Raw genomic sequence first — 21,610 nt, forward strand, 5'->3', positions numbered from 1 at the left:
AACCACCGCAGCTTTCCTTCCTACTTACAAAGTCCAGGAACTTTAGCTTATTACGGAAAATTCTTTGTCTGACGTTCCGAAATGGTCCTCGTACCGTGTTTTTCGGTACTCGAGTATTAAGAAACGGGCGACTCGTTCGCTACGAGCGACCGTTAAAGCCGGTGTGTGGTTTAGTTAGTTAGCTCTGTTACTTTTTCAACAGAGTACGTCTTTTACATACAAGCAAATATATAAATAAAAAAATCTCACCTGTAAACTGAGCTTGTCCTCCGTCTCACTCTTCTCACTCTCAGCCAGAGACGCCACTACAGAGAGAGAGAGAGAGAGAGAGAGAGAGAGAGCGCGAGAGCGCGTGCGAGAGAGAGAGGAAAGAGAACAAGTTCAGACAGAGTTCTCAGTGTTAAAGCGGTTCTCTGTGTTCACACCGTCGTCTTACCCTCGGATTCAGCGGCATGCTCTTCTTCGGTGACAGATTCACTGTCCAACTTCTCCCGTCCTTCTTCGCTCTGGACCCCACAGACAGACAAACACACGTTTCGTTACGTACAGCACGTTTCCTTTACAAACACTGTGGTTGGGTACGAACAAAAAAAAACAAACAAACAAAAAAAAACAACAAAACAAACAACAATAACGCCAACGTTTGTTGTAAAGGAAGCGTCCACGGTTTGAAGGACGATCTCACTTGTTGACATGGCGACTCGGAGATGCTACTGAAAGTCGATCGGCTCATTTGCGCGAGAGACGTCCCGTATCGCAGGGCTTCGTACACGGGGTCCATGGCGCCTTTTCCCTGTTCTACACACACACACACACACAATACTGTTTCACCGTACACAAAAATCAGCGCTCGTACCAAGAAGACAGGCGCGTCAGGAGGCAGACAGTTCTCACCTTGAGTGGGCGGGGCTTCCTTAACGACTGTGAACGGCTCGTGAGTGAGCAGTGGAGAGCTGAAGTTCCGCTTGAACGCCCCCGACTGACAAAACGGACAAGAGGGCAGTCATGATAAAGAGAGAGAAAGATGTAAATGAATAATAAACACTCTCAGCAGGTGTAACGGAATATAATAACACGATATAAATTGTACGTTCGTGTTTTACGATAAAACGACCGCTCTGGCCGTTAACGAATCGTATTTACTTGGAACTCCATTCCAACTCAAACTCCGCCCCTTAGGCGCCGTCTCCAAAGGATTTAAAATAAATAAAAGCGCTGCAGAAAGCGATTCGGATGATTAAGTTAACACGGGAATACGGGGAATATTCCGTCGGGGTCGAGAAGCCTCAGCACGGCCCGGACCTCGAAGGATGCCGGCACCGAACGCGGCCAACGGCGACCGAAAACCGATTAAAAAACAATTCAATTAAATAAATAAAGTTCTGGTGAGAAGTCGACAGCAGTGCACACTCATCTAGAAACGCTCACACACTGGATTATCAGCACATGCACATGCTTACTCAGCGGGTTTTATAAACAGTGTGAAATGATTTGGTGTAATTAAAAAAAAAAAAAGAAGCAGAAAGTCCGAACGGCAGTGAGTAATAATGGAAGGCAGCTGCAGAGCTCCGTGTCTCTTGTTTAAAATAACATCCGTGAGGGACGGAGAGGGAAAAAAAAAAAAAAAAAAAAACCCCAACAAAAACGGCATGAGGTCAGCAATGGTGTATACCTGCTGATACGGACAGAAAAATGTGTATGACGAAGCAGAAACAGAAGTGTGTGTGTGTGTGTGTGTGTGAGAGAGAGAGTGATGTTTCTAGAAGATCTTACTCAGCTCCTCATTTCACATAACTCTCAGCGTGGTTTGTGAGTTTGAGCCTTACCCTGAAATATAGCACGCTGACGGCGAGTTCTGGATTCTGAATGGTGTCCGTCTGCGAGTCGACGGATAACAAAATAAAAACGTGACACAGGTGCAAAATACTCATGCGGCGTTATTCCGGTGAGGTGCAGCGGCCGATGGGGAACGTAGTCCGGTGCCGATTTTGGCATGATCTAGACACATGGGCTGCATCTCAACATCCCTTCTACTGAATACCGAATTCGCAGTATTCATAAAAGAGTAGGCAAGAAATGACCCAGATGACCTACTGCTTCCACAGGGAACCAACGGTCACATGACGATGCCAACAGGGCAGATGTAGTACGTCTCGATTGTATTCGTGCTACACACTTTTAGCACAAACGCCCTCATCCAGAGCGATCATTAAATCCAACTGAGCAGTTGAGAACCTTGCTCAAGGGCCCAGCAATGGCAGCCCTGATACTTGAACTCATGATCTTCCGATGAGAAGTCCAACGCCCTTAATCACTACGCAGTATGCACGCTTTTGAACGCCCAACTACAATACCCAGAACACATCACCGCCTAAAGACATGGCCGCCACTACGACTACGACACCCACCAACCACAGATTACCGATCACACCAACCGGTCATTGCGTATATGCGTATATGCGTACATGCCCGGTGTTCTCGTCCCAGTCGTTACCGATCTTCTGGTTTTGCTGACCGAGAACTCTTCCTTTGTGTAGTTTGTGGCGTGTACATGCATACGTGTGTGCGTTTGTATGTTTATTGAAACCGTTTCTCGGCACGTTCTTCGTACAGCCGCTGCCGCAGTTGCGTGATGTCAATTTTATGCGTGTCTCTTCCACAACTAATTGCCTCCCTGGGAATAAACACATTTATTTAATTTAATACAATTGGACATGTTAATTTATGAATGTGGCCCATCTGTGAATTACAAGCCATACTGGAGACACTCTGTGCTGATAATGAGGCAAGGAGAGAAAGGACAGAGAGAGAGAGAGAGAGAGAGAGAGATGCTCAGAGTGGAAATGAGCAGGATAAAAAAGCCTCGTTATCAGCCGCCCAACCTGAACCTGTCTGTCATTCTCCATCACAAACTCACGCTCATTTCGAATCATTTTATTCCTTCCCCCCCCCGTTGCTGCCACTCACTTCTTCTTACCCTCTCTCTCGCTCTCTCTCTCTCTCACTCACACGGCCATTTTGCCTCTATTTATCCCATAGAGCTGTTGAACTCTGGATATCGACCGGTCAGAAGCTGTTCTCTGACAGTAGGAACGTCGACGTTAGTACGGTTCTTCTACGGACAAGCGCGGAACGAAGGTTTCCGTCGACGCTGAAAGCCAGGACTGGAACGCAGACGTTATAGCGTTTATAGTAATAGGTCTAGCTAGCTAGCTAGCTAGCTAGTTAGTTAGCAGTTTTCCTTCTTTGACTCCTAATAAGTCTGGTACGTCTTCGAGGAGACACACTGACTCGCACACTAGTTAACGCAGCATCCATCTAAAATGGTATTTCTAAAGACAGAGAAAACACTAGTGCAGTCAAGGAAAGGAGTGCGATTTGGAAGCGTGTTATTAAATCCTGCTATTTTTGGAGAGGGTGGAATATCAACGTAAGACACACGGAAAATAGACTCTTTCATGCATGACTGAGTGTGTGTGTGTCAGAAGTAAACCACTTTGGAGGATGATTCACTGTCAGCGCACAGAATAGAAGATGCTGATAAGGTCAGCGTGTGTGCGTGTGTGTGTTCATCTCTGCATGGGAATGAAAAAAGGTCCCACAAGGAGAATGTATTTAATGTTCTAGGCAGGAATTAGGAGAATTATCGGGGTTTTTTTTGAGGTTCCCGTAAGCACTGGAAATATATTTACGTGCATTTTTAACAATACGTTGAAATAATTACATATATTGATATTTTCCATCCATCCATGTTCTGTACCGCTTATCCAACAGTGTCACAGAGGTCCTGGAGGGTGTCTCAGGGGACTCGGGGCATGAGGCGACACATTCACGCACTATAGACGATTTAGAAACGCCAATCAGCATGTGTTTGGACTGGGGGAGGAAACCACTGAAGAACGGGGAGAACAAGCAAACTCCACACACACACACACACACACACACACACACAGAGCGAAGGCGGGAATCGAACCCCCGTCCTCGGAGATGCGAGGAAAACTTGCATTTGTTATATATCTGTAAACATATTTGGAATTTTCAAGCTAAAACCTCACGTATATCTTCTTGGTGGTTCTGGTCCATGAGGAACAAATAAGGCTATTTTTTTTAATCAAGTGTGAACAAAAAGGCATGTAAAATTGAGGACCGGCAAAAGTGTGTGTGTGTGTGTGTGTGTGTGTGTGTGGGAGATAGAAACTCACCTTTCCATTGCACACCTGCTGTGAAAGTTCAGACGAGCACCACAGATGGGCTGCTAGTTTACATGTCTTGCAGCGCAGACCCTGCTTTGAGTTCCCTGAAGAGGCGGAGGGGGAAGGAGGGAAGGAGGGAGGTTTACTTCCAAATGCTTCAGGAATTTAAGGCCAAATTGTAAAAAATATCAACCAGTGAAAAACAGGAATCACCATCCAGTGTTGGAAAACCCTGAAGATAAACAACGATCCCAATTACGCAACCATAAAGCGGCTGAAGCTAAACACGCGCTCAGGACCGGGTTTATTTCAGAACGTGTCCAAATGAACTTTAATGTTTGAATATGAATTGAAGTTTATTTATTCATCTAGAATTATTTACCACTCAAAAGGTTAAAATATGAATGTTTAAGAACCCATGTTAAGATCATGTGACCCTGGCTGTGTGACTAAGCTTTGTCTTAATAAAAATGGGTCATCATTGGGGCCCTTTGGCACCAGCGGAGATCATCTTCGAATTTCTCCTCTTCCACCTTGAATGTTGAAAGAGATAGTAAAACAACTGAAATTCATAATGAAATGCACGCAAAATTTCAAAATACAATGTTTTAATCGTCAAGAACCAATATCCTAAAAATAGACCAAAACAAGCATTCCCATCAGTTCAGGTTTAAGGAGAATACAGAACATAAGCGTGTTAATATTATCAACTGCGCAACTGCACAAAATGATTCTGTAGACTTCTGAATTCACCCTGCTGCTATCAACATGAGTCACATCGACAATAAAGATTAGCGAGCCCGTTCCAGAAGCAGCCATGACGCTACCTCCACCATGCTTGGCCGATAATCACCGCATGATGCCATGTCGATGGAAAAGATTCGTTTAGCATATGTTTTCGAGTAGTGACTAATTGATGACTAATCATGTAAACACTCAAAGGAACTTGGTAACCATTGGTATCATGAGTAAGCACGCATACCTGTTATCATTTGCTTGCATTGCTGGCAGACAATGGGCCGGCGAAACACATATTCCAGGAAACAGTGTGTTTTCTGTGGGCGTGGCTGAGGAGGGGGAGGAGTGCTGGAGTTCATCGACAGGGACGGGCTTGATGAAGGTGAACGTGAAGACAGAGACAGGTTCGGACTGATGGATGGGGACCTGTCAAGGGTCAAAGGGCAGTCACAAAAGAGAGACTCCGTGATGGAGGGTGGAGCCTCGGTAGTGATGATACTGTCAAGGGGCAGGGTCTCCATGTTTGACCGCTGGAAGAAGTTCTCGACACTTTTGCTCCGCATCATTGACTTTAATGACAGTGAGCGCTTCAGTTTCTGGAGCTGGAGCAAAGAGAGAAAGAATAGAAACCACATTCGTTACACCTTTTAGCCAGGGTTTAGGACTCATCATAGTAATGAAACAGCGCTGGTTAAAGTAGTAAATGACCAACGACTGGCCTCTGCTCAGAGTTATGTCTCCTTGCTTAAGGGAACACCTCTTTTCTGGCTCAGGTCTTATCTGACTGATCGTTATCGTTTATGTTAATAGTGACTATTTATGCATACAAAAGTTTGGTATTCCACACGGCTCTGTTCCAGGCCCATTGTTTTTCCCCCCTATATGTACATATATCTTTCACTACAATGGTAATGCCACACCGCTTTATTTCAGCAAACCCACAAAGACTTTTCGATAACTTGTGCAGCTCGAGTTTTCACCACAGACGGATTGTGAAGTGAAAATGTTTACGGCTTATCCTGACACAAACGTCTACGCGCTGCACTGCATGTACCATTTGATATTCAAACGTCTATATTCCCCAACATTATCCTTCCTTTTACTGGGGCGCATTTTTACATCTCGGTGATGACCAAAACCTGCAAATCAGTTTCAGTACTGTTTAAAAAAAATAAGAATAAAAAAAAAATAAAAACAAATATTCCAAGCTCATGTGCACGCATGCGCACACACGCGCGCACACACACACTCAGCTGCTTTGGAAGCGGAGGTTCTAAAAATAGAGTCGGAGATGCGCAGATAAATTAATGATAGTGTGGCAGGCATTTTAGATGGTGCACGTGTGCACACACACACACACACACGAGTGTGTGAAGGAGTCCTAATAAGATGAAGGTTTAATCCACTCTAATCCGCTTCTACGATCCTGAAATATAAAAACATGAGCATGTTTATCGTAAACTCAATGTGGCACCTGGAAGATCAGTGTGTAGGTTTTACACACACACACACACACACACACACACACACACACACACACACACTCTTTCTCTCTGACACAAAATTTCAAAAATGACCTCATTGCCTCTCTAGAACTTAATTAAAAGTTCTTGTATGGTGGCACTACTTGTATTGTTCTCGGCTTGACATACCACGCTGCTCGTATTTCCTCATTCGTGAGTCGCTCTGGATAAAAGCGTCTGCTAAATGAATAAATGTTTAATATAAAACGAATAGAGTAACCCAGATGGCCCAATAATACTCTAATAATACTCCTTAATAAAAATTCATTCTTCAAGGGTTTACTCTATAATTAAAGCTTCTACGATTCCTAAAAATAGTTAATACCTTAAAACGAGCGTTCGCCTTTTTTATAAGGAGGAACTCTTGGGATTCTAAAGAGGGACAAATGAAAGAACTCCTAAGCGTGTACATGGAAACCAAAAGCGACTCGTGAAGTTGTACAGCTGAGTGAGAATCACCAGAGTGAGAATCACTTTCTTTGATTTCTCGAGCACGTTGAATACCATCCAACCTCTCCTGCTGCGAGAGAGAGAGAGAAGATGAGAAGATCTCCTGGTCACTGGCTACCTGGCGGACGGACCCCAGGTTGTAAGGCTGGGAACCTGCCTGTCTGAGAGCCCTCCACAGCACTGGAGCACCACAGGGAACCGTGCTCTTCCACTTCCTCTTCACTCTGTACACCGCAGACTTTGAGTAAAGATCGGACGGATCGCTGCCACCTTCCGAAATTTTCCGATGTCTCTGTGGTGGTCGAGTGCATCAGGGATGGACAGGAAGAGGAGTACAGGGACCCAGTCAACAACTTTGTCGAGTGGTGCAGGAAGAACTATCTGCTCCTCAATGTGGCCAAGACCAAGGAGATGGTGGTGGACTACAGGAGGAAGAGGACCACAACCTGACCCATTACCATCATGGGCCAGGTTGTTGAGCAGGTTGACACCTACAGATACCTTGGTGTCCATCTCGACAACAAGCTAGACTGGAAGGTTAACTGAAGAGGCTGTGTACAGGAAAGGGATTTCTGAGGAAGCGCAGGTCCTTTAATGTTAGAGATCTGTGTTATCCGGTGCAGTCTTCTTGATGAAAAAAAAACAACAACCACCCAGTCTTGGGCTGCTCTCTGGACAGTTCTGAGGTGGTGGTGGAAACGAGGACACTCAAACTCTCAGCCATTCTGGACAATAAACAGCTTCCCCTCCATGACCTACTGGTTAAACCAGCAGAGCTCCTTTAGTAGAAGACTTGTTCAGCTCTGCTGTAGAAATGAGTGGTACAGGAGGTTGTTTGTACCAATTTGACACCATTTCGCACCGAGTCAGTCTTACGATAAGCTCGTTGGACAACAGTTGATGTACTTGATGTACAACCACCATACCATGGAACTCCCTGAGATGACACATGGAAGAAACCTTGAGAGACTCAAAAGGGAACCCATCCTCTTGTGGGCCACAGTGGATAGTTGGATTATGAATCATTACGTTATACAGGTGTAGAAGAGTGAAGACAAGCATGATTGAGTAAACTGTGTACAAGTGCCCAGGAATGTTCATGGGACATGTTATGATAGATACAGTAGCATCTCTTAGAAGTCAACACTACAGATTTACTCCACCAAATATACCTACGCTCACTGGCCGTTTTTATTTATTTATTTACTAGCTCCATCTCCTTACTATACAGATCAGCATAACCTGTGTGTTACTGTGTGTGAGCAGGTGGTGCAGATACCAGTGGATTGGCTACAGCAGTGGTGTTGCTCCCTTTCCGCCGACGGACGAGGTAGAGGGGTGCCAAAACTTTGTGCAGCATAACAAATGGCCTAAATTTGGTACATGTACATCGACAAATTGACCCGTCTGGCAGGCGAACATTTATATCCGTCTGTTTGTCTCTGTCAGTGCTGGTTACATCTCGGCTGAAACATCATCGTCGGTTACGATAATTCAGGCTGGCAGGAGCAGTGTGTGTGTGTCTGTGTGTGTGAGAGAGAGAGATAGAGAGAGACCTTTGTCCTTAACATGTCCAACCTGCCAATCTCAAACTCGTCACTGTACGTCTTGTACGATAAACTAAAGAAAAATCAGACTAGGCTTGTACGTGGGGGAGGAGTTACCAGGGTATCAGTAAAAACTAGATTACTGTCCGTTTAAAAATTTTTTTAAATCGTTCATATAATTAGTAAGAGACTAGTATTCCCATGCGTGGAAATAACTGGACTTTTAAACATGCCAGATATAACATGCTGGGCTAGAGTATAAATAAATAAATAAATAAATAACGTCATTTGTAGTCTTAATCTTATTAGTATTCGTACCATTTGTGTTGAAATAAAAAAGTAAAAACACGTCAGATGCATATTTTTGCACACCAGGGTGAAGGAAAAAAAAAAAAAAGAAGACCGGCTCGCAACAGCTGTGTTAACAAAGCACGGTTGTCCGTGTTAAGAACCGTGTAGGACAACAGACCATGTGCTAGGAGTAAAAATGTCAAATGAGTAAAACGACTTGCGTGTGGAGAACAGAAGACGACAACAGAAAACATCAACAGGAGAGGAGGAGTCCATTTTCCCTGTAAATATAAATAGATGTCGTAGACGAGACGTTAAAAAAAAATCTCCCACCGGGCCCCACGAGAGACATCTGATTTGATTCGATTAGATTTAGGTTCCCTGGAGCTCCAGTCTTGTTTTCTTAATCATCACTGCCACCAGATTCCTGAAAAAAAATAATAAAACAGAAAAAAATAAAAAGGAACGCATCAGGGAAGAAAAGACATGAAATGTCACTCGGTCACAAGGGAACACGGATTCCGTCGCTCCGTCCGTCTCCGTCTGCTGTCCAGATTACTGAGTGTAACTACTCGCACTAAAAACCACGCACACTGTGGGTCCGTTGCTCCATGTACCGAGTGTGACGGCTTGTTAACGATAATTAATAAACGGGAGATCGTCCTTTCTCGTGTTGAGCTTGTATCAATGCAGGTTGTGATTAATCGTTAGCAGAAACCATTTTCATTTCAATTGCGTTCTTGCTAGCCATGGGTCGAGATCCAGGGGGTGTGAGGTCCAGGAGCGATCCTTGTCGCCCGGTTCACTGCTCCAGAGTGGCGTAACGTAATGAAGGATGGAATGCTGTAGCGAATGACGTTCTCAGCACATGCTCTGAAGAAAGAGCTTCTGTAACTGTCTTTAGAAGTACAAGTAATCTTTTTGTTTTTTTTTAATCCCAGCGGCGTTTTAACCACATTAACAGTTGTTTGTTAACTGGGGTTATCATTTCCACAGTCTGTTCTACTTCCTCTAGATACATACATGACCTTTTCCTCTGCAGGTAGGTTGGTGCTGAAGCTTTGTTAAAATAAACCCAGTCTGCAGAGTCTAGCCAGTCTCTGAGCTCGTCCACTAAAGTGGCTTCCAGAGGTGCAGATTTCATTATGGGTTCTGCCGATCTTGGTACAACACTATAAACCTCGTTTATTGCGCTCTAGCAATGATCCAATTTTCCCATCTGCAGTTCGACAGGAAATAAAGCCTTTACACTTTGGCTGCACCTTGGAGATGTTTGTGTGGTTGAACTCGCCCAGAATAATGCCAGAAGAGTTAAGTTGGTAATTGACCAGCTGTGCGTCCAAGGCACGATCTTGTAGAGGAATATACACACACACACACACACACACACACACACACACACACACACACACACACACACACACACACCGGATAAAACAACAGAGGAGAACTTTCTAAAAGAGCTGGATGGGATAGAGATGATGGCCAGCAGGTCCAGCTCATCAGAGCAGTATTTTGTCAAGACCGTAATCTCATTCGAGCAATTATTGCTCACGTACAAAAGATACCGTACTACTGTATATTCCGACATGCTTGCGAGTTCTGCGTCGGACCGCTTTGAGCAGCTGCAGACCTGAAAGATCGAGCAGAGTCGGGGATTTCACGAGTCAGGAAGGTCTCGACAAATTAGAACGTAGAGGTAAGGAAAACTTCAAGTTTGTCAGGTTTATTTCACAAGTTTGTGTAGAATAAATGAACACACACACACACAGTGCACATGTCATGCAGCCTATTCACTGTATACTGCCACTGTCTGGTATATCAAAGTATTCGAACGGCAAGGCCAACTCTTTTGTTTTTTTGCTATACACCGAAGACATTTGGGTTTGAGATCAAAAAACTAGTATGAGACGACAGGATCAGAATTTCAGCTTTCGTTTCCTGATATTTGCATCTAGATGTGTTAAACAACTTAGAGCATGGCACCTCTGATGGCAGACCACCCAATTTCTAGGTGTGCAAAAGCATTGGAGCAGACAGACTTGGGGATGCACTGAAATTTTGGCCGGCGAAAAATTTGTCCGAAAATGGCGTTTTCGGTTTTTGGCCAAAAGAGAAATAAAGGCTGAAAATATATGCCAGTATATGGCAGTATGTTTTGGATCATTGTCTTGCTGCATGATGAAGTTCCTCCTGATTAATTTAGATGCATTTCTCTGTATACTGGCAGACAAAATGTTTCTATAGACTTCTGAATTCATTCTGCTGCTACCATCATGAGTTGCATCATCAATAAAGATTAGTGATCCTGTTCCAGAAGCGGCCATACAAGCCCAAGCCATGACACTACCTCCACCATGTTTTGGATCATGAGCAGATCCTTTCTTTCTCCACACTTTGGTAGAGATTCCCAATTTGGCTTTCCGATTCTTACTGCTGATGAGAGGTTTGTATCTTGTGGTACGGCCTCTATATTTCTGCTCTTCAAAGTCTTCTTCAAATGATGTATCCTGATACCTTCACCCCTGCCCTGTGGAAGTTGCTGGTGAGGTCACTGACCGTCGATTTTGGGTTTTGCTTCACAGCTCTCACACGGTTTCTGCCATCAACTGCTGTTGGTTTCCTTGGCTGTCCTGTTCGATGTCTGGTTAGTACACCAGTGGCTTCCTTCGTTTCCAGGACATTCCAAATTGTTCTATTGGCTATGCCCAATTCTTGTGATTTTCCCTCAGACAGCTCTCTGATCTTCATGTTGCTTTATCCCTTTTAAAAACAAATGCAGTCTTCACAGGTGAAAACCCAGGGCTAAAACCAAGAGCAGACGTTCAGAGCTATTAACAGTTTTAGTTTTTAACAATGAATCTAACAAGACACGCCTGGGCAACAAGAAACACCTGTCAGTCAAATGTTCCAATATTTTGATCACTTGAAAAATGGGTGGGTTCTGTAGGGTCTGGTAAATAGGACTTTTTGTGCCAAAAAGAAAAACGGTTAAGTGGAACGTTTTCAACTTCAGTTACTTAACTGAATTACTCCACTAACAGCCCCAAGGGATGGTAAAAACTCAACACCAATAAAAAAATCATTTACTGATTTATTTCATGCAAATCACAGCAAGACACTAGTATGCACGTGAGCACAACTCAACTTTTAAACATGTTGCGTGAGAACAGAATTTAAGCAAGTGGTGCATTGAGGCCGCATTTACACTACATGGTGACCCAAGTGACCCAATTCCGATTTTTTTCCTCCCGTGTGGAAGAGTAAGCAGGGGAAAAAAAAGCACATGGACTCCGATATTCTCAGATCCATTTCAGGCCTCATTCATATGTGGTAATAAATCAGACCTGAACCGGATACGTGTACTTGCGTCTGGCGTGTAAGCGGACAGCTCGGAGATTCCCCTCTCAATGCGACTCGTACGTCGTTGAAAAAGCGACGCCGGCGAATGACGTCAACTCAGATGGACGCCTACCGTGAAAACACAACTCTCGACACAGCCTCTCTTCTTTTTTTCCCCCCCCTCCGCCTTAAGAGGTCGGTGTTTTACTTACCTTTAAATGCAAATTGCGCCTAAGCTTTTCCGGTGACGTCTACCTCGGGTTGTGTCACGAAGTGTATGGTGTAAACGCAGATATCGGATATAGGTCATTTTTAAAAGAAGATGTAAACGGGTCGTAAAAATTTTTTAAAAATTCGGATACAGTTAACAAATGGGAATTGGGCATCAAGACCCGTGGTGTGAATGCAGACTTTGATTCCTTTTATAAACTCACTACTACTTTATTATATATATTTTTTTAATCGCATGAGACCAAAACAAAAAAACATTTCCACCGAAACAAACAGATAAAATGGCACCGACATTTCTTTTTCTTCAATCTTTTAAAAAATAAAAAATAAAAAAAAAATTGTATTCCTGATCTTATTATCTTAATTTAATTCTTCAATCCCTTAATCAATGGTTCTTCTTGGGTTTTATTTTTTTATTTACTTCTGTCCTGCTTTCATCCCTTCGTCACTTTCTTTTGGACATCTATATCTAATCTCTTTATTACTTTTCTGTAGGCTGTTCCTGCTCAGCTCAGTACAGCTGCACTGAAGTAATAAAGCCCCCTTTTTAATATTTATTTATTTATTTATTTATTCATTCTCTTCTGTTTTGGTCAACGTTCTAGTTTTCCTCTTCTACTGAATTTATGCTTTGGTCTGTTCTTAGGCTAATATTCTGATAAAATAAAAATCAACTTCACCTTCAACGAACAAAAAGACAACAACAACAACAACAACAACAAATCACATTTCCGTATTTTCTGTGAGGAAAAAACGCACCAACCCGTCGCGTGTTGGCAGCGCGCGCGCGCGCATCTGCTCCGACTCAAACGCACGGGCTTGTGTATGGAGCTCGCGCTCAGCCTTACCTTGGACTCTGGCCGGATTGTACCGGAACCCGGTGAACGCTGCAGGTCCCGGTGATGCGGCTCGTTCTCCTTCTCGCCATTTTCTGTCATCTTTTCCCACTCCGTCCTCTGCTAACCGAGACAGCCGTTAAATCTTCCCCTGTTGAACAGAAAGACCGCGCGCGCGTGCTCTCTGACGCAGTTTCACCTCCTCACGTCACCGGCCACCTTCTCTGCGTGATTCTGTACGCGAGCCTTTGTTTTAAATAAACAAAAACGAAAGACCCGTAAAGTGCGTTAATAAGGAAAGATCTCACCAATCACTCGGTCTTCCATCTCTGCATGAACGATACAGCGTGCATATTAAAAAGCTTTCACTGTAGTCACGTGCGGACAATAGACGTTTCCTTTTTGTTTTTGTTTTTTTTATTATTATTAATATTCCATCCTCTGACGTGACGAAACGCTAAAATATTTCACGTTAAAGATGTCAAACACACTTCTGCGTCCACTCAGCCGCTCACGAGCTCACAGAACTTTCAGCACGCACCCTCGGCGATAATTGGACACACTCAGCAGTAGTGTAGTGACGTTGCTAAATAGGGCGGGGCTACCGCTGAGGTACCAACAACTCCGGTCCAAAACCGTAGAGACCGCTAATGCACTAAATTACAAGACAATCGACAATATTCCGATATTAACCCGATTAAGAGATACTCTGATTAAGAAACTAGCATGTAAACAGTGATTGTAAACAGTAATCTAAAGATTGACCTTATTCTGAATAAGACAATATTGTGATTAAGGTGTTTACATGAGTCGCTTTTAGAATACTCCTTTCATGTTCCAGTTTTACGTGTTATAGAACGTAGATCGATTAACGGCACACGTCGTTACGTCCCCACGCCACGCCGTCTGACGTCCAGAATTTCACGTATCGTCATACAGTTCGTCTTCGTTATGGTACCGTATACAGTTTCATTTTTAATTTAATTAAATTTTATTGCGTTTTATTGGCGGCATGTTATGTCTAGTGGATACCATTAAGGACCAATAATGGTAATAGTTTTAATGGTTAGCTGATGGTTTGTAATGATATTTGTAGTGGAAAACATTAGAATATCTGTGATGGTTTCTATTGGTTTTTTCATTCTTTTTCAGCAGGGTAGCCATATTAATTTGGCTAATTTCAGGCCAACATCTGGTCTTTATGATGGTTCTTAAGTCAGCTTTACACTGTGCGATTTCACGGTTATTAAATAAGACACGTGACAGAATTTGGTTGTCGCGAATCCCTGCTGAAAAAAAGAACAACAACAGAAACTCACAGAATTTGTAATGGATTGAACAGTTATAATGGGAACTGTCTTGGTTTTAATAGAAGCTGTAATGGTCCCTATGGGTCTCTATTGCTAATTTGTTGCGTTCTGTTGGTGGCAGGTGGTCACCAACCCTGTTCCTGGAGATCAACAGGTTTACAGAGCCCCTCACCAGCCTCTCATTTTACTCTGTCTTGAATTTAATGAAACAAACAAACAAACAAACAAAAAAGACACAGCTTGTCATATTACAGAGAAACCACAAAGCATAAACTCCTCTGTCCTGAAGACGATTCCGTGTCGGAAAACTCAAAGTATTAGACCCGAGCGCGTTAATATAAACCTGTGATTATTTGCAGCTGCACTATTATCAGCACTGCTGTTATAGATAATGAATCAACATCAACACCTTCTAACCAATCAGAATCCAGAATTCAACAGTGGTGTGATATAATTGATACCAGTGTTCTGATGAGCGTAAGTGGTGGTAAAGTAGTGGTACTCATTAATCATATTATTTCCCATGTTCTCCTGTGGAAATATTTTTAACCTACAGTTAAGAAAAGCAGTGTATCATTACCCTTACTCAGCTATCACATAGTGGAAAAAAACCCTCAGACGGTCTTTGAGTGTGTGATTATACCAATTACTCTCGCATGAGCTATTAAAAGCCCACAGGCAGGTTGTGTAATTTCACTGGTGTCTTCTCGGTCGTACAGTTCACGTATAATTTGTTCATGAAAACTTCTTGTATGTGTCAATCTTTTTTGTTGTTGTTGGTAGTTTGGTATTAGGAAGCTTAGAGCCTCACTGCATGTCAATAGGGTTCTAGGAATATAGTACCTGGAGGATATAGTTCCCTAGAAAATGAAGTTTACCAAAAGGGAACACAGATTTCAGGCACCCTAGATGTATAAGGTACAGCAAGGAATGTAGGGATCTGGAAGAAAATTGAAATAAGGTTGCAACATGATCTGTTGTAACCTTTTGGGAATTATTTCCACGACCTGGAGTGATGAAGTGCGGAAGACACCATGAAGATACCAAGATATCATGAATACCCCGGCTTCCGTAAAGCGAGTGCAAATAAACGAATGAATTAATGCGAAGCGAATAAATCAAGCTGTTTGTCATACTGCAATTGACACGCAGCGTTAATTTAAAATGTAAATTTCACACACTGATTTGGGTCGCTCGCCGAGAGGAGCCTTTGAAACGCGCAGCACCTTTGGGTCTCTGCGTTGAATTGCCTGTTTGTTCGCATGCCATCTGATTAATTTAACATTTGTATACAGGTCACGCTAATCAGGATTATTTCCAGCACATGAACATGATTAGGAATCAGACCGGACTCTCAGACAAGGCTGGGATGGACGTGTCTAGTGCGGTTTGGAGGGAACGGTCAGAGTTAATCCAGCACAGCGTTAAAAAGATCACTGCTGGTTTAGCACAGCCTCACTCACGTCGTCTCGGGCGTTCAGGAGGGCCGATCCACTTTATTACGCTACTGCACGATCGAGGCATTTCTCAGTAGGAGCATACTCGACCGTGACAGTAGGAACAACAGAGCACACAAACACTGAGTGACATGAAAGGTACTAAAAGTACTAAAGACAAACAGTGTAGAAGAAAAAGTGAGATAAATAAAAAGTAGATAGAGAGACAGAGAGAGAACGTGAAGGATTTATGCAAATTTGACAGAAAAGTGAATATCCGTTGATCCGCTGAGCTAAGAGCCTAATCCACCAACCGCTTACCCCCAACCCCCCCACCCCCCCACCCCCGTGTCTGTGTGTGAGAGAGATAAAAAAGAAAATACATAACTAAAGCCCATCCAGTAGGCTATGTTACATGTCACACACAGCCATCAGGCTAATATGGATGAAAATGTTTTATTTGATTTAAAATATTAAATATTCTGCACATGTACCAACAGGAAGTGGTGTACATGTAAGGCTGATCTGGAAAAAAAAACACGGTCTGTGCAAAACATTTATGTCTAGCGATAATGAAATGAAATAAATCATATGTATTTTAATGCTAATGAAATAGCCATCCATCCATTTTCTGTACCGCTTATCCTACACAGAGACATGGGGGAGCCCGGAGCCTATCCCAGGGGACTCGCGACACAAGGTGGGGGACACTTTGGATGTAGTGCCAACACATTGCAGGGTACAATCACACACACATTCACACACCATGGACAATTTGGAAATGCCAATCAGCCTACAACGCGTTTCTTTGGACTGGGGGACGAAACCAGAGTACCTGGAGGAAACCCCTGAAGCACAGGGAGAACATGCAAACGGAAAAAGTCCAACGTCAGTGTTTATATTGGGGAAAGTTCCTCGTAACCAGAATCGAGTTTTGCTGCTGCTCGAATTGATTTTCTAGGCTCGTCATTCAGGTTATGAAAATCAGCTGTGTGTCATTCTTGCATCCAAAGTTGCCAGATTATTTTTCTTTGCTGTTAAATGTATTTTGAAGTCACATAAAAGCAAGATACAATTAAAAAAATGATCATAAAAAACACTATGATATATGAATGAGAAGATGGCAAGCTTTGAAATACATCTAATAGGAGTCCATTATGTTGCAAATACACCGATCAGCCATAACATAAAAACGACCTGCCTAATATTGTGTAAATACACTTTGTGCCGCCAAAACAGCTCGACACATGGACTCCACAAGACCTCTGAAGGTGTGCTGTGGTATCTGGCACCAAGACGTTAGCAGCAGCAGATCCTTTAAGTCCTGTAAGTTGTGAGGTGGGGCCGCCATGGATCCATGGTTTTCCAGAACGTCCGACAGATGCTCGTTTCTATTCAGATCTGGGGAATTTGGAGGCCGAGTCAACACCTTGAAGTCTTTGTCATGTTCCTCAAACAGTTCCTGAATAATATTTGCAGTGTGTCAGGGCGCATTAATCTGCTGAAGAAGCCACCGCCATTAAGGAATACCGTTACCATGAAGAGGTGTACTCGGTCTGCTGCAATATTTAAGTAGGTGGTACGTGTCAAAGTAACACCCACATGAATGCCAGGATCCAAGGTTTCCCAGCAGAACACTGCGCAGAGCATCACAATGGTAACACATGCACTGGCCATCCATATGACGTAAAAGAAAACGTGATCAGACCCGGCCACCTTCTTCCATTGCTCAGTGGTCCAGTTCTGATGCTCATGTGCCCATTGTAGGAGCTTTCGGTGGTGTACAGGCGGTCAGTATGGACACTCTGACCGGTCTGCAGCTACGCAGCTCCCATACGCAGCAAGTTGTGATGCATTCTGTGTTCTGACTCCTTTCTATCATAGCCAGCATGAACTTTTTCAGCAGTTTGCCCTACAGTAGCATTGACTTCGCTCCCCGCACTCATCAATGAGTCTTGGGTGCCCATGACCCTGCCAGCTGCCTTGGACCACTTTTGGTACGCCACAAGACCTGCCGTTTTTCACATACTCTGACCCAGTCGTCTAGCCATCACAATTTGGCCCTTGTCAGAGTTGCTCCGATGCTTACTCTTGCCCATTTTTCCAGCTTCCAACACGTCGACTTTGAGAACTGACTGTTCACTTACTGCCTAATATATCCCACCACTTGACAGGTGCCATTGTAACGAAATAACCAATGTTATTCACTTCGGCCATCTGGAGTTTTAATGTTACGGTTGATCAGTGTACATTGCTGCAGAAGTAGTCCTAATTATAACCATCACATTGATCTCTGCACATTTGCTTGAACAAAATAGCACTTGATCCAGCGCGTCGTATTATCTTGCACTTTATTTAATTTTTTTTACATCGTGCTCCGACAGTTACCAGTGCGCACAATTTAAGTCTGTACTTACATCTGAACAGCAACATGCGCAATCCTCAACGTACGCTTAAATCCGAATACGGCCTTCGGCAAGTACGTTCCTCTAGAAGTTATGCTTTCATCCCTGCTGCTTCCAGCCAATAACAGCATAGCAGGTGGTGTAAAAAAAAAAAAAACAACAACAACAAAAAACCCCCAAACACTTTATAATAAATCTTCATGTAATGATGTAAATGGTTTCTGAAATGAAAGTGACAATGAAGGCAGGGCCAGAAAAAAAAATCCTCTCAGAACAGCAGTGCGTGCATATTATTTTAATTACAAAGGTGAGGGACTTTCCCTCTTCAGGAGGACCATTTGACACAGTAATGTGTGGCTAATGAAACATACTCATAACATACTGTGTGTGTGTAAAAAAATATTTTATTATACAGTGCATATTCGGGGCTGTGGTGTGCCAATATATAAGTACAAAGGTATCTTACAAAAATAAGAGCTGAAATAGTTTGTTCCTGAAAGGCAGCAATGAAAAGGGTCTCAATAAAAATAAGAAGAATTCTGTCGTTATTAACGTCTTAATTAAAATAACGCTGCATTATGAAATATAAGTCTTCATGCAGCAGGCTGTAAGAAACAGGTATTATATACACAAACAGAATAAAATATGAATTTATAAAGGGATTACATAAGCTGAGGAGAACGTTTGCTTTCGGAAGATTAGTTCACTAACTCCAGAGTGACCCCTGTTGTTGGGATCTGTCAAACACTTCCAAAAACGGCACACGTTTCATATTTAAAACGAAAGTTTAATTCACCAGTAAAGTTCATTTCAATCAAGTATCATGACCTGCCTATTTACATATGAAGAAGGAAATGCTAATCCACTCCTCTACAAAGCCTAAAAGTACATGATATAATGAAGAAAGAACGTATTAAAATGTTTCAAGAAAATAATAAACGCTTAAAGACATGGTTTCAACAAACAACGAGTGCTTCGAGACTTTTTTTTCCTTCTTCTCGACATTGTAATCTTTTAAGAATGCAGCACGTTTGTTTTTCTTTAGATAGACGGCAAACGTAAAATCAAAATGCAACCTACATCGAGATATTATGAATAATTTAGATACTTTTAGATGTGTTTATCGTTAAAATTGGTGGACTCGGTCTCTCCACATGATATAATAAAAATCTTACAGTTTTAAAAGAATAACGTTCCACGTTTAAAATGACAACCTTCATGGAGGTGCCAAAATATCATGCAAAAAACTAAACAAACAAAAAAAAAAGAGAATAAAAGATGGTAAATACACCTGTGGGATAATCTCTATTTGAATGGTTCTAAGTTAGAGCCAGTTAGAGCAGAGTCCATGAGGTCATCATCCTCAGTGTGCATGTACACAGGACTCGGTCGAGAGGCACGCTCGGAGCTGAGCAAAGATATAGAGGGTTCTGAGGAGGACAGAGGAGACCTGGACCAGCTGTCTGCCTTCAGTGGGTGTGAAGAGGGACCACAGGACATTGTTGATTTCTTCTTCTCCTTGTCTCGATCCCTGTCCCTGTCCCGGTCCCTCTCCCGCTCTCTTTCTTTCTGCTTTTTCTTTTCTTTTTTGTGCTTCTTGTGTTTCTCTCCGATGCTGACCGACATGTAGTCCTGGGGTGGTTGTAGCGGCCTCATGCTCTGATCATCGTCAGAGCTGGGGCTGTTCTGATGGGATTTCTCTGCCACTGAACTGCTTCCAGACTCGCTCTCACTGTCTGGGAACAGAGGTGTGTATCCAGGCGAACGGCTGTGGCTTGGGGAACTGCGGTCGTGCTTTGGTGTTGAGCCACTGAAAAGAGGAGATGCTTTCAAGCCTGAATGCTGGGGGCGCATGGAACCTTCTGCTGATCCGTCACCAGGCTTCTGGAGAGTTACTTTGGACTTGATGCTTGGAGAACCGCCGTCAGGTTTGCTTATGATAATCTTAGCCACACCAGTGCTGCTCACTCCACTACCTTTTGGGTCCATCATCTTTTTATCGCCAGAGTTCCCCGTTGAAAGAGATCCCTTGGATTTCCCTTCTTTTTCAACCTTGTCTCGCTTTGGAGGACCAACATTTGGAGGTACTCCCCCACCTCCACTCCCTGTAGTGCTGCCACCACCTCCTCCACCACCTTCACACTCCTCCCCACCAATGCCGCCACTACCCACACTCTTTAGCTTGTCTATGACTGCTGTAAGGGAAGGCTTTTTGTTTCGGCTAGGGGACTTTCCCTTGGCATTGGGGTTGTTCCCACCACCTCCTCCTCCACCACCACTTCCTCCACCACCACCACTTCCCCCATATTGTGATTGACCACCGGAGGAAAATGACATAGAGCCTGACGAAGAGGAGGTAGTACATGAGGTGGAAGAACCAGAGGAAGAACCACTTCCTAACTGTTTCTGGGAACTCATCCCACCACCAGAAGAGGATTTTGACCCCCCTGAACTCCCACTTCCAGAACCAATTGGTGACTTAGCTTTTGAGGATGGTGGCGTTCCCGGAACCTGTCCTTGCTGAAGTTTCATTGGGGAGGAAAGCTTGTCAGAACTCCCAGACCGAGAATGTGAAGGAGAGATGTTAGCCTTAATGCTAGGGTTTATCAGTGATCCAGGTGGCTTACCTCCTTGGGGCCTCATTTTATTCCCACTAACTGCTCCACTGCTGCCACTGCTACCTGAACCTGACATACCATGCTTGGTGATCGGAGAAGAGCCTGGCTTGCCTGAACCCATACCAAGGGAAGAGCTTTTGGACTGAGGGGGCATGCCACTCCCACTTCCTCCTGTACTTGGTGGCTTAGAACTGTTACTTTGTCCCATGGACCCTTCCATCTTGCTGGTCTTTATTTTTCCTGAAGACGAAGAGGAGTGGGAATGGTGGCCTTTGCTGCTGCTTGTGCCACCTGCACCACCAGTACTTACAGCTGCTGAACTGCTTGACGTATAACCACCATGAGAAGATGTTTTCCCCCCAGTTAAGGTTTTGGGGATTTGTATTGTGATTTTAGGTATAGGTGGGGTGGCACCTCCCGGTGGGGTCTGAGATCGACCAGAGCTGCCTGGGGATTTGGATCCACCTCCACTCATCGATCCTCCAGAACTGACACTCCCACTCGGAGGGGTATAGGGTCGACCCCCAGAGCTGTGTGAGGGAGACTTGCCTTCTGGATCAAGCTTTTTACGCTTGGGTGGCTTTTCTTTTGATTTTCCCTCACTAGAAGGTGTGCGACTGCGCTTCAACTGCTTTGCTTCAGAAGAGCCTGTTCCTCCCATCAGCATCCCAGAGTTACCTCCCCCATTAT

The 21,610-nt window shown here is 43.6% G+C and overlaps 2 protein-coding genes across 5 annotated transcripts in view; both read right to left on the minus strand.

The window, feature by feature from the left end:
- LOC128617060 (SH3 and cysteine-rich domain-containing protein 2-like) overlaps window positions 1–13,762 on the minus strand; it is a 29,749-nt gene extending 15,987 nt beyond the window's left edge. For 3 of the 4 annotated variants that reach the window (XM_053640032.1, XM_053640034.1, XM_053640035.1), the window contains exons 1-6: window positions 13,164–13,762; window positions 5,176–5,533; window positions 4,203–4,297; window positions 686–979; window positions 437–506; window positions 250–305 (exon numbers count right to left, since the gene is read on the minus strand). In XM_053640032.1, coding sequence (XP_053496007.1) covers window positions 250–305; window positions 437–506; window positions 686–979; window positions 4,203–4,297; window positions 5,176–5,533; window positions 13,164–13,253 — 963 coding nt within the window. In that variant the 5' untranslated portion in view covers window positions 13,254–13,762. The remainder of the gene's footprint in view (window positions 1–249; window positions 306–436; window positions 507–685; window positions 980–4,202; window positions 4,298–5,175; window positions 5,534–13,163) is intronic. The other variant, XM_053640033.1, reaches the window with a different exon arrangement.
- Window positions 13,763–18,446: 4,684 nt separating this feature from the next.
- med1 (mediator complex subunit 1) overlaps window positions 18,447–21,610 on the minus strand; it is a 16,612-nt gene continuing 13,448 nt past the window's right edge. The window contains exon 16 of the mRNA XM_053640038.1: window positions 18,447–21,610. This exon is cut by the window's right edge and continues 1,760 nt beyond it. Within this exon, the coding sequence (XP_053496013.1) occupies window positions 19,608–21,610 (2,003 nt within the window). The 3' untranslated portion in view covers window positions 18,447–19,607.

Source organism: Ictalurus furcatus, chromosome 13 (assembly GCF_023375685.1).
Source record: "Ictalurus furcatus strain D&B chromosome 13, Billie_1.0, whole genome shotgun sequence".
Classification (NCBI taxonomy): domain Eukaryota; kingdom Metazoa; phylum Chordata; class Actinopteri; order Siluriformes; family Ictaluridae; genus Ictalurus; species Ictalurus furcatus.